The sequence below is a fragment of the Lytechinus pictus genome, chromosome 10, assembly GCF_037042905.1.
Source record: "Lytechinus pictus isolate F3 Inbred chromosome 10, Lp3.0, whole genome shotgun sequence".
NCBI classification, from domain to species: domain Eukaryota; kingdom Metazoa; phylum Echinodermata; class Echinoidea; order Temnopleuroida; family Toxopneustidae; genus Lytechinus; species Lytechinus pictus.
The window spans coordinates 27,057,854-27,073,435 of NC_087254.1; the positions used below are offsets into that span (position 1 = coordinate 27,057,854).

The window sequence follows — 15,582 nt, forward strand, 5'->3', positions numbered from 1 at the left end:
ACATTTTGAGCGCGCTACTCCACACGACAGGTGTATAATGCCTATGCTGCAGTTTCGAATTTCGCGCGAAACGTGTCACCCCACTGTTAGCATTTCCATAGCAACAAGAGCGCTTTACGTGAAGTGATTTTGAAAACCACTTTCGTGTGATATAAGTGGGAATGCTAGCAAAGCGATCTTCCAAAGTGGTTTCCTGAATCGGTTTCCAGTAAACAAGTTTTAGAAAGCGTAATGAGAACGGCCTCTATGTACCAAAAATTGGAATGTTAGGGGCATTATTTAGTTAATTAGACTTAGAGCAAACTAGCATAATTAATTAGCAATGAGATTTTTCGCAAAATTTGATCTTATAGTTTTGTAGATTATGCCATGGGTAACGCGCATGCCAATTTTCATCGGGATCGCATGATCCATGGCAGAGACAATCAGCCCCCCCCCCCCCCCCCCCCCCGTCTATTTAGGGTTAAAGATTCAAATGCTACTTAAAATCAGGCGCTAGTCTCAAATGCGATCTAATGATTGGCAGAGTTACATTTAAAGTTTCACATTTGATTACTACCCTAAAATCAAACGCACCTGTATGCGCTATGATGATCATCTTAGATACATTTAGATTTAGATTTGATTATGTCTAAATGATCAAACACAAGTCCCAAATGCACTCTGATGACGATAGACCCATATGTAATTACTTCTACGAAACGTAATACGTTTGATCGCAACTCTTTCAGCAATTGAGGCCTGCCTTTCTAATCTGCCCTGGAAACTTAATTCAGTCTCACTTTCGGTTTTTGGTATCCTATTTATTTCCTTTTGTCTAGATGGACAAAGAAGCAAAAGAAGAGTAAAGTGCCCTATTGCACACATCGTCGAAGGCAGGGATACCATTTTGATTATCTTTATACAACAAAAGATATCCCACCAACAAGGTTACTTTGATTTCGCGTATAAATGGCTGAAACACCCGTGATTGAATTTCCTGAAATTTTTGTTTTGAACTCAAAATGATGGCACAGGTGCTTGTATGCTAATCAAAATTTAGATTGATATACATGTACAATATGTATTGTTCAAATACATACTAATTTGAAATTGTCTACATGTATTAAAATTGTGACAAAATCTTGTTATGAATATTCTGTTTCCTAAAAAAAAAAAATTAAATAAAAACAAAAGTGTGATTCAAGATTCACATTGTTGGATCATAGCCAGCTCTAGTTAATTTGAAATGAATAAAATTTGCATTTCATAGAAAGATTCTACTCAATCAAAGCAACTTTTGTTTGGTAAATAAAAAGTATCTCATGACAATTAAAATGTCAATGTCATTTTAGTTCTCCTAAGGTTTTTTTCTTCTTTTTTTTTGGTTGCACAACTCCTAGGTGCACTTGGGTGTCTACAGTTGTATGTTATCTTGATTTTGTCTTTTGGAAGGTTTTGGGATCTCATTTTGATTGGACTCTTTTGACTTCGTGTTTTTCAAATCAAAATTTTAGTTTCTTGCATGTATCAGACAAATATATTTTTTTATTTTAAATCTGCTCTACCTATGATATTTAGATTTTGAACGACCTCATCTCTTTCTATAAATCCATCAACAGTACCAATTTTCATTTTCTTGTTTCAGGTTTCAGGACTGCTTTTTTTTTTCATGAAGTTTCAAGCATATTCAGGAATATTTATAAAAGGGTTTCCATGTTTCCCCTTCAAAATCAGACTCTGATTCATAGCATTAGGGTATTTCATTATGTACATGTTAGATTCTTTAAACTATTTATTCTTTATATTACTATTTGTTCATGAATAATCCTTTATTGATATATTTTTCTTAAATTCTATAATCCCCCCTCTGTGTTATCCCTTCATAAATCTCACTCATACCCCATTGTCCCCCTATCCACTTGTATCACCCCTAATCCCCCTCCCCTCCTTATCCTCCACAGCTAGTATAAAAGTATGAAAAATATACATGATTGACAAGATCTATAGGACAAATGTGAATACATGTTCATATTCTGCCTTACTTTGTTGTTATCAAAAGGAAGCAAGACTTTATTTCAAACCAAAGTTAAGTTAATTTTTTTTTCAAACCTTTTTTACTTGCTTCCTTTTGTCAGAGTATGACAGTATTTAAACCCCTGCAAAAGAAAAATCGGTGTGTCTATTTATTTTTGAGAAAGATTGGAATATATTGACACTTAAACAGTAAAAGGAATATAAATGTACTTAAATCAAATACTGAACCTCCTGGGGTGAGATTTTGAGGTTGAATATCTCAAATTGATTCAATGAATTCATTTGTAGAATATTTTTTATATGTCATTCTATAATACATTATTCTCTCATTCCCTTCTGTGACCAAATCGTTCCTGCACACAGTCTATGGGAATTACAGAATTTAGAAGTCATTTGGTTGAATTCCGTGTGAATCAGGATTATAGCAATGACCTTTTGCTCAGCCATCTTTCCAAAACAAATTTATGTTTGTAGGAAAAATATGTGATGTCACTCATAAATGCTACATAATTTGTACCTGTACAAAAGCACAGCAGTACCTGGAAAACGTTTTGGTAAAAATTGCAAGTATCCAAACAATAAATCATGACTTTCTTTTGTTTTTGTAGTACATGTATGTATACTTAACAGAATGTAGGTTTCAATTCTGTTTTCTCCTTCCTCCTCCTTTTTGAGACTTTTGAGACTTGAAGAATAATTTGAGCATTGTGCAACATGCATCAGATGCATGCGGTTTCCTCATATTTTAGTGTCATTAGCTTACACAAAATGATATACATGTACAGTCCGACCTCTCTTATCTGGCCTCCCCTTATCCGGACGCACACTGGCCGAGATTTTTTTTTTTCAATTCAATCTAGTACGTGAGGAAATGAGATTTCAATCTAAACTCAATCCTATACGCAAACTCACTTTGATTACATATATTTTCCAATATAGTCTACATACAACAGGAAGAAGGAACCTCAAACTCACCCTCTTCTTCAAAGTGGTCGGGGGGTTGGTGTAGCTAACGCCGTTGGGGAGCTGAGGCAGCAGCTGCGTGTATTTAAAGGACAAGTCCACCCCAACAAAAAGCTGCTTTGAATAGAAAGAAAAAAATCAGACAAGCATAACGCTGAAAATTTCATCGAAATCCGATTTAAAATAAGAAAGTAATGACATTTTTAAGTTTTGCTTAATTTCACAAAACAGTTATATGTACATCCTGGTTGGTATGCAAATGAGGGGACTGATGACATCACTCACTCTCTATTTCTTTTGTATTTTATTATGTGAAATATGAAATATTTTAATTTTCTCCTCATTGCCATGTGAAAAAAATCATTCCTCCCTGAACATGTGGGATTCCATTGTTTGAACATTTTGTGGTTCAAACAAGAGGGTCCTATTTGTCAAATTAGTAAAAATTGAAATATTGTATAATTCAAACAATAAAAAACAAAAGAAATAGTGAGTGATTGACATCATCGACTCTCTCAATGCATATCACAGAATTGTGCATTTAACTGTTTTGTGAAAAATAAGCGAAACTTTAAAATGTCATAACTTGCTTATTTTACATCCGATTTTAATGAAGTTTTCAGCGTTATTAGTGTTTGATTTTTCTCTATTTATTCAAATAAACTTTTTTCTGGGGTGGACTTGACCTTTAATATTGGGTCTCCCAGATCCGGATAAATCCCTTATCCGGATTGGTGCTGGTCCCAGCGTGTCCGGATAAGAGAGGTCGGACTGTACTGCATATTCTTCTCATCACATGTTTCTTTTTATGAATGCCCTTATAATCTTCATTCTACAAGTATGACATTCAGACCTCTAAGTTATGATTGATTTTATGTATAACTGGTGAACCTAACCCTGAGTCATGTCAGAATTTTGTGTTCTGGAATCCGCCGGTGATGCGCCGGTCAGAATCCAGTATCCCAATAAATGAATTCACAAACGGGGAAGTACAAAGAATTCACAGATTATACAATACTGATTTCATTTTTAAACAAACATTCATTGTTCTCTTTGTTGGTAGCTACGAGAGGCATACATGTATAGAGTCTGCCGCCCTCTGCAGTATATGCGTCTCGTAGCTTAGCTACTAACAAAGAGAACAAGATGGCTTCATAAACATCGGCAAGTTTTTTCCATTCTTCTCATCATATTTTTATCGGTGGTTACCTGATATGTAACAAAGAAACCTGGGTTATGATTGGTAGGAATGAATGAAACATACTCGATAATTATGTTAAGAAAAAGAAAATGTTAAACTATTGTGGATTACAATGTTTTATCGGAATACCGGAACAGAAAAACAAAACCGGCACCCGCACACATCGGATGGATTCCGATATTCCGTCTATCCTGACCCAGCCGTAGGTGAACCATACATGTGCTACATGTAATGTTAATCCCCATGTAAATGATTTAGCACCTAAAACATATTTCAGTCGTGTATAAAGTTGTGCATAATTTTATGAACAGCATTATGAAACACCCACCTGACTGATTATGAAAGAGGTATTCTAAATCATTTCAGCTATGATGATTTCAGAGGTTGCTTCCTTTAAAGATTAGCTATGTAAATGTACATATACTTTTATTAATCTTTTATTCACTGCCTGCATGTTAGATCTCAAACATTAACTGATATGAATCTTTTTATTTCATTCCAACATTAAAGGTCTACGAATCAATTTATTCTATTCCATCCTTCTAATTTCAGCACATTATTCAGCATATTATATCATCAGTTTTGAAAGAAGAATGCAGATAACTATTTCCATGTTCTAAGTTTATCATTTCATTTTACCCTTGTTTTGTAACACTTTCTCTTTTACTTTTCAAAAAATTTTCCATATCAGTTCATATAATGCTACATCAAATTTTTTGACACTTCCTTTCTCACTTCATTCTTTGTCATTTCTTCTTTCAATCATTCTCCTCATCCCATTTTCTCTGATGGTGTTTGTCTCTCTCTCTCTCTTTCGCTATTACTTCTTTGTCATTCCCCTTTCATCCTTCCCTCTCTCCATCGTTTTCTTTCATGCTAAAACTCTTCACCCTGTTTCCCCAGCTTTCAGCTCTGAGAGTTTCTCTCCCTCTCTCGCTCTCTCATGTCATATATACAGAACTTCATAGTAAAATATTAAATAATCGTCAATAGTCTCTGGGCTGAAATAGCCTTTCTGAGCTGTTCAGTGGACAGGTTTATTGGACTGCACTTTATGAAAATTCATTAATAATCAACATATAAGAAGTGGTTGCCATGGTATCTATGTGCGGTCGTAAGCTCTCCATATTCCTTACATTCGACTTTGACCTTTCAAGGATTCATTGAACCTCTTTCTGGGCCATTTGTGGTGCTGGAAAAGTAAGCTTTAAAATCAAGCAAACTTTTGGCTTTTTTTTTTAGAAGTTTAATATTATTTGACTTGGTGCACACCAAATAATTTTGCTTCTTTGAATCTCTCTGTCTCTCTGTGTTGTCTGTCTGCCTCCGTATCTCTCCTTTTCTCTTTCTCTTTTATTATCATTTTCTTGTCTTGATAACTACCCTCTTCTGTGGTAAATACATATCTTAAAACCATATGGCCCTGGCAAGCATTTCATCAATCAAACCGTATCTCACAAGAAAAAACTTTTCTCTTTTTTTTTTGTATATGTGATAACTAACAACCATATTTCTTTCCATTTCATCATTAACAGAATCGTCCTTCAAAGTTTGAGCTATCAACAATCTCAATAATACATGTATATAGCAACATGTGAATGAAACATTCTTTTTTCTTTCATTGAAATAATGCCTGTTATTTTGATTCTTTAAAATCTTCTTTTTGATCATTTCATTCTATCTTGACTAATAATATTGTAAAGACTGAAACTTAATGACAATGTTCTATACATGTACACTAATTGCATGTGAAGAATTCAGCGAATGCAGTAAATAGTATACAGCAATATGAACAGGAAAAAATATATAAAAGACAGAATGAATGAAGAAGGAAAGATATGAAGTTAGTATAATTTTCAAATATGAAATATTTGATGTAACATAGATATACCGGTAATGTAAGGTTAACACTTTATCTAGTGGTAATAACCTGTTCACACAGCATGGCATGCACATTAACAACCATCTCCTATTTCCTCTTTGATTGAAATCAGAAACGCATGCAGTCTAAACAGGGCCTCACCATTGCATGACACCGTGTATCACAGGTTTTAAGTCCATTCACACACCTCTGAATTTATGAGGAATATTATATGGCGTATCTCAGTGACGAATGTTCTTTGTGTTTCTACAGGAATTTGGAACCGCCCATCTGGTACGATACAGCAGTGAGGCTGTTTGAAGTTCAGAGAATCAACGACAGCTAGTCACAGGTTGCTGCAGACTTCTTCCACGTAATAAGCTCACCGGTATTGTGTTTTTGTTGTTGTTTTTTAATAGACATTATCCATTAACCTCCCGTTTTATCCCCTACAGACTAACTCGAAGTGGTGTTAACAATTTCCATGGAGATGCATTTATGTTCACATTTGTGTTGGTTGACTAATATAAGCTAAAGCATTTTTTTTCTCACAGTTTTCTTTGTGTATTATCAAGTGTTTTGTATGAGTGCACTTTGCTTCACATCACTAAAGGTGTTTAATATGGTGTTGGGTGCTAAGGCAAAACAAACACCAGCCACTACACCCAACATAGAGCAAGGCTGGTGTTAATAAGATTAAACGCCTTATGAAGTGACTTGTAGTCAGCTTAAAGCCTATCTAAGAAAATAATCTTTACTTTAAAAAAAAATGTAACATTTATTTTGAAAGTTCTAAATTTATAATCAATTAAAATCAAAGTATTATCATACTTGTAAACATATAATTTTGAAGAAAAAAAATTGAAATTAATGTACTAGACTCAAAAGATATAATTCATGAATTGTCACAACGTGCTTCTTACATTACAAATGTTTAGGATGCTGAATCAGCTATAGCCCCTCTCTATCATTTTGAAAGTGTCAAAGCATTCTGTTGTTAAGCCTCAACATGTACAATAGATTCATATTGTGTGAATCTGTACGTTCTAAATGTATTTCACCTGTTTGCATCATTAGGGGCGTTCATGCACAAGAGAAAACAAAGTTTAGATCGTGGTTCAAATTTAAATTATATTTTTCTCGACCATTCATAGTTGACAAATAAAAATTATTTAAATCGCAAGGAAGGATTCCTTGAAACTTGCATTACCAGAGATACATATAACCATGATTTGAAGAGCTGTATCGACCTGTGTATAGTATGCAGGGACAAATTAATCATTTGTTCACAAATATTTGCTGTGCATTGTGGGATAGAAAAATATCAAATCAAATCGTGAGAGGATTCTTACGTGTATACAGAACACTTCTTGAATTTGTATTCTGTCCACACATGAACATTTTTTTTTTAATGGGATTTTCAAATTTCGCTTTTTTCCGTGTGTGTGAACACCACTATTGATAAGTAGCTGAATAAACCTTTCTCCTTCTCCAAGAGTCCTGATTGTCAATTTCCCATGTTTCCATTAACATTGTTTTTTTAAGAGAAGTTCATTCTCCGGAAAATGTCCGCCATTCATGAAAATCGTGTCTCAACCATCCATTGACCCACAGCCCTACATCCATGCAAGACAACATCAATAAACAAGCTACAATGTACCCCCTGCATCTGCACTTTACGCCATCAATTCCCTGATCTGAACATTAAAACGGATTACTGATAACAGAATATTAAGGATGTTAACAAACTCATTTGCATATTAAAGCATTACTGGCCAACAATTGCGAATGCAGTGCGATGACTATGAATCATGGTTGTCTTAATGCTGCATAGAATAATTACGCTATTGGTCTAGCTGGTTGAGACAATGTGACATTTTCAGGGAATTACCTTATAAGAACTCAATATCTTTTGTGTGATTTTTATTCTTTTGTACAGTGCCATTTTTTTACCATTTTTTTTTCAGTGCCATTTTGTTGATAACCATTGTTCAATTTAAGTGACTGTCTTTTATTTGGGGTTTAAATTGAAAGGAAATGTATTTGCCTTTTATTAACACACTCAGAGAAAATACTAAGTTTGTTTTTATATAGGGGTTGAATGCAACTAACCTGTTCATATTTCTATCATTATTATAATCCAATCAAAATGAGTAATATATATTTGATTTTGTTTTCTTTCTCCAACAGGAACTTGGATCCACCGATTTGGTACGACACTGACGTGAAACTCTTCGAGATTCAGCGGGTGTAATATATTGCTACTAATAGAGTATATAGATCTAGGCTTGTATCCATGGTCCCTGAGTAGTGCAACACTTGGTCTAATATCCATTTGGTCCAATAGCAATTTGGTTGAAAGCCCACCTGATCTAATTCCCATTTGGTCTAATTACCATTGGTCTAATGCCCAGATGGTCTTGGTCTAATGCCCATTTGGTCTAGTGACAATTGGTCTAATGCCCATTTGATCTAATGCCATATGATCCAATCCCATTTTATGCATACCTAACCATTTGCTCTAGGTTTTTTCCTTTTATGAAATGTAGGTGATGTCCATTTCGTCAGTTACAAACTTTCTGTTTAAATTGATTTCACAAATATGCAATTGGTCCAAGAGGTTGTAAAACAAATAGGGGAACAACCAAGGCAATGGGACAGTCTTAATCAAATATACAATCATAAGACAAATTACTATTAGGAGGAATGGATATTGGACCAAGCGATGTTGGACCAGATGGCAATTTGACTAAAGTGTGAGTACATGTAGACCAAACGGGTTCAGTCAGTATGGAACTAAGCCATGGAATTTAAACCAACTGATTAATGTCAAGTAGATGTTACTCTCTTCCCGAGACAAGCCTCTCTTTTAATACCTAAAAGCATAACTTCATGAACAACTTTATAATTCAGCCACTGGTATGTTATACGTGTAATGACCAATGTCAAGCGTGCCACTACAAGCTAGTGGTTAGGGTTTGGAAAATTGATTTTAAAAAAATCATAACATGGTCTTGTGCAAAGCTAGATTGCTAATTTTAGCCTTCTGATCAATCTAAGAGACATCCCTGCGCAATTTATTTATAGAAAACCTGTCTGTATATATTGTTTTCATCTCAAATGCAATTACCACACAATGGACATGCATTTCATTATGCAAGTATGTAGGAGTGGCAATTATATACGATGGAGGGGGGGGGGCACCAAAGTTCACCACCCCAAAAGACGCCCAAATCATATTGAAAGGTAAGAGTGGAATAGATAACGTTTTAAGAGGGAGCAAAGCAAGCGAGCTGATGGATATTATGAAACAATAATGGACAGTCGTCAGTGCATGAATTTGGTATTTTGGCTTAATTCAGATTTTTTTTTTTTCGCTATAAAGTTTCAATGGAAGATGATCCCCCTCCCCCCCCCCCCTCCTCCTGCCAAAAAAAAAGAGAGAGAGGAGAACATACTGAATTGTGCTATATACTTCACATCTATATGGCTGTCAGGTGAATGCACTAAGAGTAACGTTATGTATTAGTAAAATGTCTACCAGCATCTTCAAATGTTCATTGTACATATATATACATGTATATAAAATATTGTATATACAGTATGTTTTTGTGGTCAAAGTACAGGGAGTGTACTTTATAGTAGAAACACAGTTTACACCTGCATTTATTAGGGCAGGTGTCCCAAAAAATTGAGCTATTCTCAAATCCACTTGTCAGTAACAGTGCTCATGCATTATTTAAAGAGTAATAAGAAAAGGGCACTGTAAAGAAAGAGGCTCAGTCAGTATTGGAAATTGAATTGTTTTGTGTGCACAGTTTGTCCTAGACTTGCTATTACAATCAGTTGTAAGATTGATTGCATCTTTGATGGCACAGGGCCTACTAGTAGGTCCTTCATGTCAGTTAGGATGTGCCATTCTGGGGTGGGTTTCACAAAGATTCAAGTGTGACTTCTAACCGCACATTGAGTAAAGAAAAAGTGCAGTATGATACATTGGAATACGGCCCCCCCCCTTTCCTCCGGCATTGAACAAATATAACATTGACTTTGAATGATGCCTGGTGATGTGGTGCTATGATATATTTCAAGGAAGAAATTTCCAGTTGCTTCACCAATGTTGAACTTGGCGAATGTCTTGCCTTAACCCTAATTCTCCCGGGGGGGGGCCATTATGGCCCCCCCCTCGACAATTTTCGCGATATATCTGCTGCGCAAAATTTTTTGACCTCGCTGCTCACTGACTTTTTACTTTCAAGTCTCGCGCAAATTTTGAGCCCAAATTTGTGACGCCCGGGTACACGGTTACGACATTACGCAACATTATGTAAGTGCATGTCAGACCCAAAATTGCTCATAAACGTGATTTCATGTACAAATCCAATGCAAATGGTGTATTTAGCCAAAATTCATAAATGTATCATTATTTCTACTTTTACTGATTAAACTTAATTAATTTTGCCTTGTTTATGATCAGAATTAAGTCTGGAACAATTTCCATTGAAAAAACAATAAAAAACAAAAAGTAAAAAAACAAAGAAATACATAAGAAATTCATAAAACAATAAAATACATAAGAAATTGATTTCCAAACTGAAGTTTTTTTTAATGCGATTGTTAAGAATGCTACAAAGAATATTTTTACCAAAAATTAGCACTCTAGGAGCTTTATTTAGTGAATTAGAGCAAAAAGTTTGATTTATGCATAAATTAGCATAATTAATTCATATAAAATAAAATCTCATTATTTTGGAAAATTTTACCATACAGCCTTGTAGATTACATCGCACACTACCAGCGTGCAAATTTTTGCGTCGCTCGCGCGATCGGCAGCCGAGATCTTAAGGGGGGGCCATAATGGCCCCCCCCCGGGAAGGACAAGAATCAAAATACCCCGGGAGAGTTAGGGTTAATCCAGCTTCACAGTGTATAATCCTCTGTGATCAAAATTGTGCTAATATATGGTAAGCACCTTGACTGATCACATCTACAAATATTCTTATAATAATTTTGCTAGTTTATCCTTGCATCCCAAATTAAGGCCCAACCAGTTTATGATTTTACCCAATAGAACGCAATGCCCAGTCACATGATTGCTCTGACATCACTTTTGATTAGAAACCAGTTCTGCCTTTTCTGATACAGTAAACCATAGGCACCTCCCAAAGCTCCCAAGTATTACAACACCAGCCCTGATTTTTATATAACCAATGCAATGATAATTCATGAATGCATACAAAGATCAATTCGCAGATTTTTAAGATTCTACAATATTCTGAATGATAATCATAGTGTTCTGCTTTTGATGTATGAAAATACTTTCAGGCTTTGGAAACTTTGTAAATGAAGTGTTGATAGCTTGGCACTATGCCAAAACATCTAATCAGAAATAAGATTAGAATAATAAAAAATAATCATAGGTTTTTTTTCACATGTAGTTATCTTGGGTTACAGTCACATATTTTGTGATGGTATATGAAACATATTAACTTCCCAAAAAGTGTCGATATGTGCAGGTTGTCTACATAGACAAAATGTTGTATGCATGTTTCAACTAGAGAAAAAAGATATTCAAAAGAAACCAAACTTGTAGTCTGTGTAGACAGATGGTACTTCTTTGAAGATAGCTCCATTTCCTTGAAAAATACATACCTGTAACTGTTTGCACAAATTATCGGAGTATGCATGTATATTTTAAGATAATATACCTTGACTTTTATTCTACTGGGGGCCTAAGCATTAAAGCCTACTGTCTCTTGTCAAGTACATGTAGGTTGATACCATTTCACCAAAGAGATTTTAAAATGATTATTTTAAAATATATTTGGTTGACTTTTGAGTGATGTCATGCAAGCATTTTTTTTTTCTCTCAACTGAATCATGTCAGCCCATTCTCTTTAATCGTAAAATTCATGCAGCTGCGATGCCATTTCTTATGAAATACACTAGTTTTCACATGCCAAATGTAATTATTGAAGTAATGAATTTGATTGTATCAAATATGAAAGGGAATCACACTATTGATTTGGAATTATTTTAAATTATTACATGTTACATCCAATGCCTTCTGTATTATAAACATAGCACATATCATTTTTCATTTGATTGTCGGGAAACATGATTGTTTAACTTGTAATCTATATTAATTTTAAATCCTTATAATCATTATACCCAATTATAATGAAAGACCATTAACATTTACAATTTGATTGAGAATATGTCTTTTAATGGAAAATGTCTATTACATACATAAGACATTATAGTACATGAACTTTGACTGACTACATTTTCAATATCTTAACCATGACTCAGGCATCATCAAAAATTAATTCAATGATTAGTAGAATCACAATTTCCCTTGAAAATGTTATTTATTATCCATGTACATGTGTCTCCAAGTAACATAGAGATGTATTCTGTTTTAGCGGTATATAAAGTGAATTGCTGTTTGGCAAGCACCGCGAGTGTCCATGCAAAGTGGGTGTTGCCCAAGAAGTCCTCAGTATAATTGTTTATTGCTCTTTGAAGTACCTAAGTGGTGATGTCCTCCCCCCCAAAAAATGATGATAATGATAATAATGATGATGAAAATAGTAATAATTGTTTCCATGTCCTTTTTTATGCCATATTTTTGTGGAGCATTATGGAAAGAAATTCAGAACCGGGTCCACAACTCATATTTGATGGGAATAGGTCCACAGGGGCCCAATAATTGGCCATACGAATTTGCCCCTTCAATACATGTATTGGTATGAGTTAGCCTGGCTCCAAACAGGCCAGTACACACTGATTTCATTGGGCCTATTAATTATTCATTTGGCCATACCTTGCATTTGGCAACTGCAAACTCAATTATTTGGTCAGTGGATTTTTTTTTTATCATGCTCCGCCGAAAAATGGTCATGAAAATGATGAAACGCACCAAAGAAAATTGATGCCACATTCTATGTTTTGTTCTCTCAAAATTATTAGAAGATATGACCCTGTACAATCTGTGCATAACCTTGGAATGACTATGTCCTTGTGACATGGTGGAGACATGTAGTTGAGATATAGCTGCTTCACTTTACATCCTTATATTGACCAGAATAACTTCATATGCATGCCAAGTTCTCCAGCCAAAGGGGTTCTAGAAAAGAGAAATGCAAAGTCAAATAATATTCTTGTACTTTGATTAATGTGCCAGATTGATTTATCATAGTAAAGGCTATTATCATTGTCTTATAAACAAATGTAAGGCTAGGATCACAATTGTAATTTTTTTCCAAGGTATATGACATTCCACTATATGTATATAGGCTGAGAGTGCTCGTGTCAAAAAAAATTAAAAGATATTTTTTCTTCATTGTACTTTTTAAAGATAAATGTTGATCGATGCATTATTTGGTAGAGTTGTAAAGATACAAAAGGGAGATTAAGTTATGTTAGGATTGTATTTTTAATATTTATTTTGAGTCTAAACACATTTAGGAAACTCCTTTCGTGCTGTGATTTAGTTGCTGCTTAGGTCTGCTGTATATATTTTGTATGCTAGTTTATAAAGTATTTATTCCCAATACCATACAGCTTCTGGGTTTTTACAGGTAACACTTGATAATTTATATTTGTTTAATTAACTATTGAAAGGCTTCTGTTATGTTTTGTGTTTATTTGCATGTGGCTATGGAATGTTATGAATTAACCAGGTGCAATACTTTTGTTCCAACTTTTCTGTCTGATCGTTATACTGTTTCTATGTTGTTGATGTGGTCATTATTAAGCTCTAATTCTGCCTGTAAGTAGAGTAATATTAGTATAGATTATATACTATATATATAATTTGATGTTTCTTATTTCTTAATAGAAAAAGAACTACTTCATTTTAAGGGTAGGCTTTGGTAAAACCCTGTAAATTTGATCTGTGAATGCACTGCACTCCAAATGGAAGGGAAATAGTAAATGGTACTATGCACCCCCCCCCCCCCCCTACACCTCTTGGGGATTTGATTGATCTAATTGAGCAAAACGTTTTTATCTTCCATTTTCTTTTGTTGGATTAAAAATGTATGTTTTTTATATTTCCATCTTGAATAAGAGGAAAATAAAGAATGTAATTTTATTTCATCTTATGATGAAAATATTCCTCATACATGGATCAGATGGTCTTTGTGCAATCTAAATGGCATATTTTTTTAGTACTTACAGTGTATTTTTATTTGTTTTGTTTTCTTTCTAAAACATGGCATTCCTATTCAATACATATCAGTGCTGACTTTACAAGTATGCCCTTGTACGACTACAGTAATACAAATATAAATACGAACCTTTCTTTAAAAGTACATGAATTATAAAGATAATAACTTCAAAATGGAATTGCTATTTGTAGACTCGATTGGAATTCAAATCCCATGTTAATTGAAAAAGAAAATACTGAACGGGGAACACTAGTTTACCATTCTGAATTAATTTCTATTATGTCTATTTTAGATTTACACTGTCATGTAAACCATATTGTCCTCTTCTGTATGTAAAAGGGTGCATGTACAGTTGTATTACATTACACCAATTGATTTGTTTACAGAAACAAGTTACATTGTATAATACAGCATCCATGTTTGAAATAAGTGACTGTCTTATAATTGATGTCATTTTTGCGGTGGTCATGTAGACACTTGAGATTCAAAAGTGAAGATCATTAGAATTCAATTGACTATTAAAACATTGCAAAGAACAAATTGATATCAGCTGTGAATAATGATTTAAATGTTATGTCTTCCTGGTCTTTATTCTCATCTTAAAGTTTTATTTGATTATGATTTAACTAAGAATTGCGAATTTGTGCAAAATGCCACTGAAAACTCAACATTTGAAGTTTTTTTTCAACTGTTAACCATACTTTCTAGCATATTAAGCCACTTTTTGTATTTATATGATAGTAAGGGCCATTTGGTAATTCTTTCAGATGTTCACACTCTTGGATAGTACACTGATGTAAATACTGGGTAGTTGATAATGATGATGGTGTCATGATGGTGATGGTGGTGGTGGTGGTGATGAAGTTCGTGGTGGTGGTGATGATTATGATGTTGATGGTGGTGATTATGATGATGGTGATGGTAGTGATGAAGGTCATGTATGATGATGGTGTTAAAGGTGATGGTGGTGATGAAGGTCATGGTGATGGTGATGGTGATGATTATGATGTTGATGGTGATGATTATGATGATGGTGATGTTGATGATGAAGGACATGTATGATGATGGTGTTAATGGTAATGGTGAGGATGTTGAGGATAATGATGGTGGTTATGATGGTCATGGTGGTGGTGATGGTGATGGTTGGTGATGTCGAAAAAGAAGAGGTAAAAATGTGGCGAGTTACCATTAAAAAAATGAATTTTCATAACAATCTGGATGAATCCAATCTATTAAAAGAGTCATTTAACCATAGGCGGGTCCAGGGGGGCGAGGGGCCGCCCCTCCCCATTGGCGGAGCAAAAAATAGAAATTAAAAAAAGGAGGGAAAAGAGGAGAAAAAAGAAGTGGAGGAAGACGAGTGAATG

At 34.4% G+C, this 15,582-nt stretch overlaps 1 protein-coding gene across 15 annotated transcripts in view; it reads left to right on the top strand.

Moving 5' to 3' along the window:
- The window catches only part of LOC129269388 (protein HID1-like), a 37,609-nt gene extending 25,014 nt beyond the window's left edge, over nt 1-12,595 (top strand). For 4 of the 15 annotated variants that reach the window (XM_054906880.2, XM_054906876.2, XM_054906879.2 and 1 more), the window contains 2 exons: nt 6,315-6,429; nt 8,232-10,544. In XM_054906880.2, coding sequence (XP_054762855.2) covers nt 6,315-6,387 — 73 coding nt within the window. In that variant the 3' untranslated portion in view covers nt 6,388-6,429; nt 8,232-10,544. Of the gene's footprint in view, nt 1-6,314; nt 6,430-8,231; nt 10,545-10,948 lie in introns of those variants that run through there. The other 11 variants (XM_064105699.1, XM_064105700.1, XM_064105702.1 and 8 more) reach the window with 6 other exon arrangements.
- Nucleotides 12,596-15,582: the final 2,987 nt, after the last annotated feature.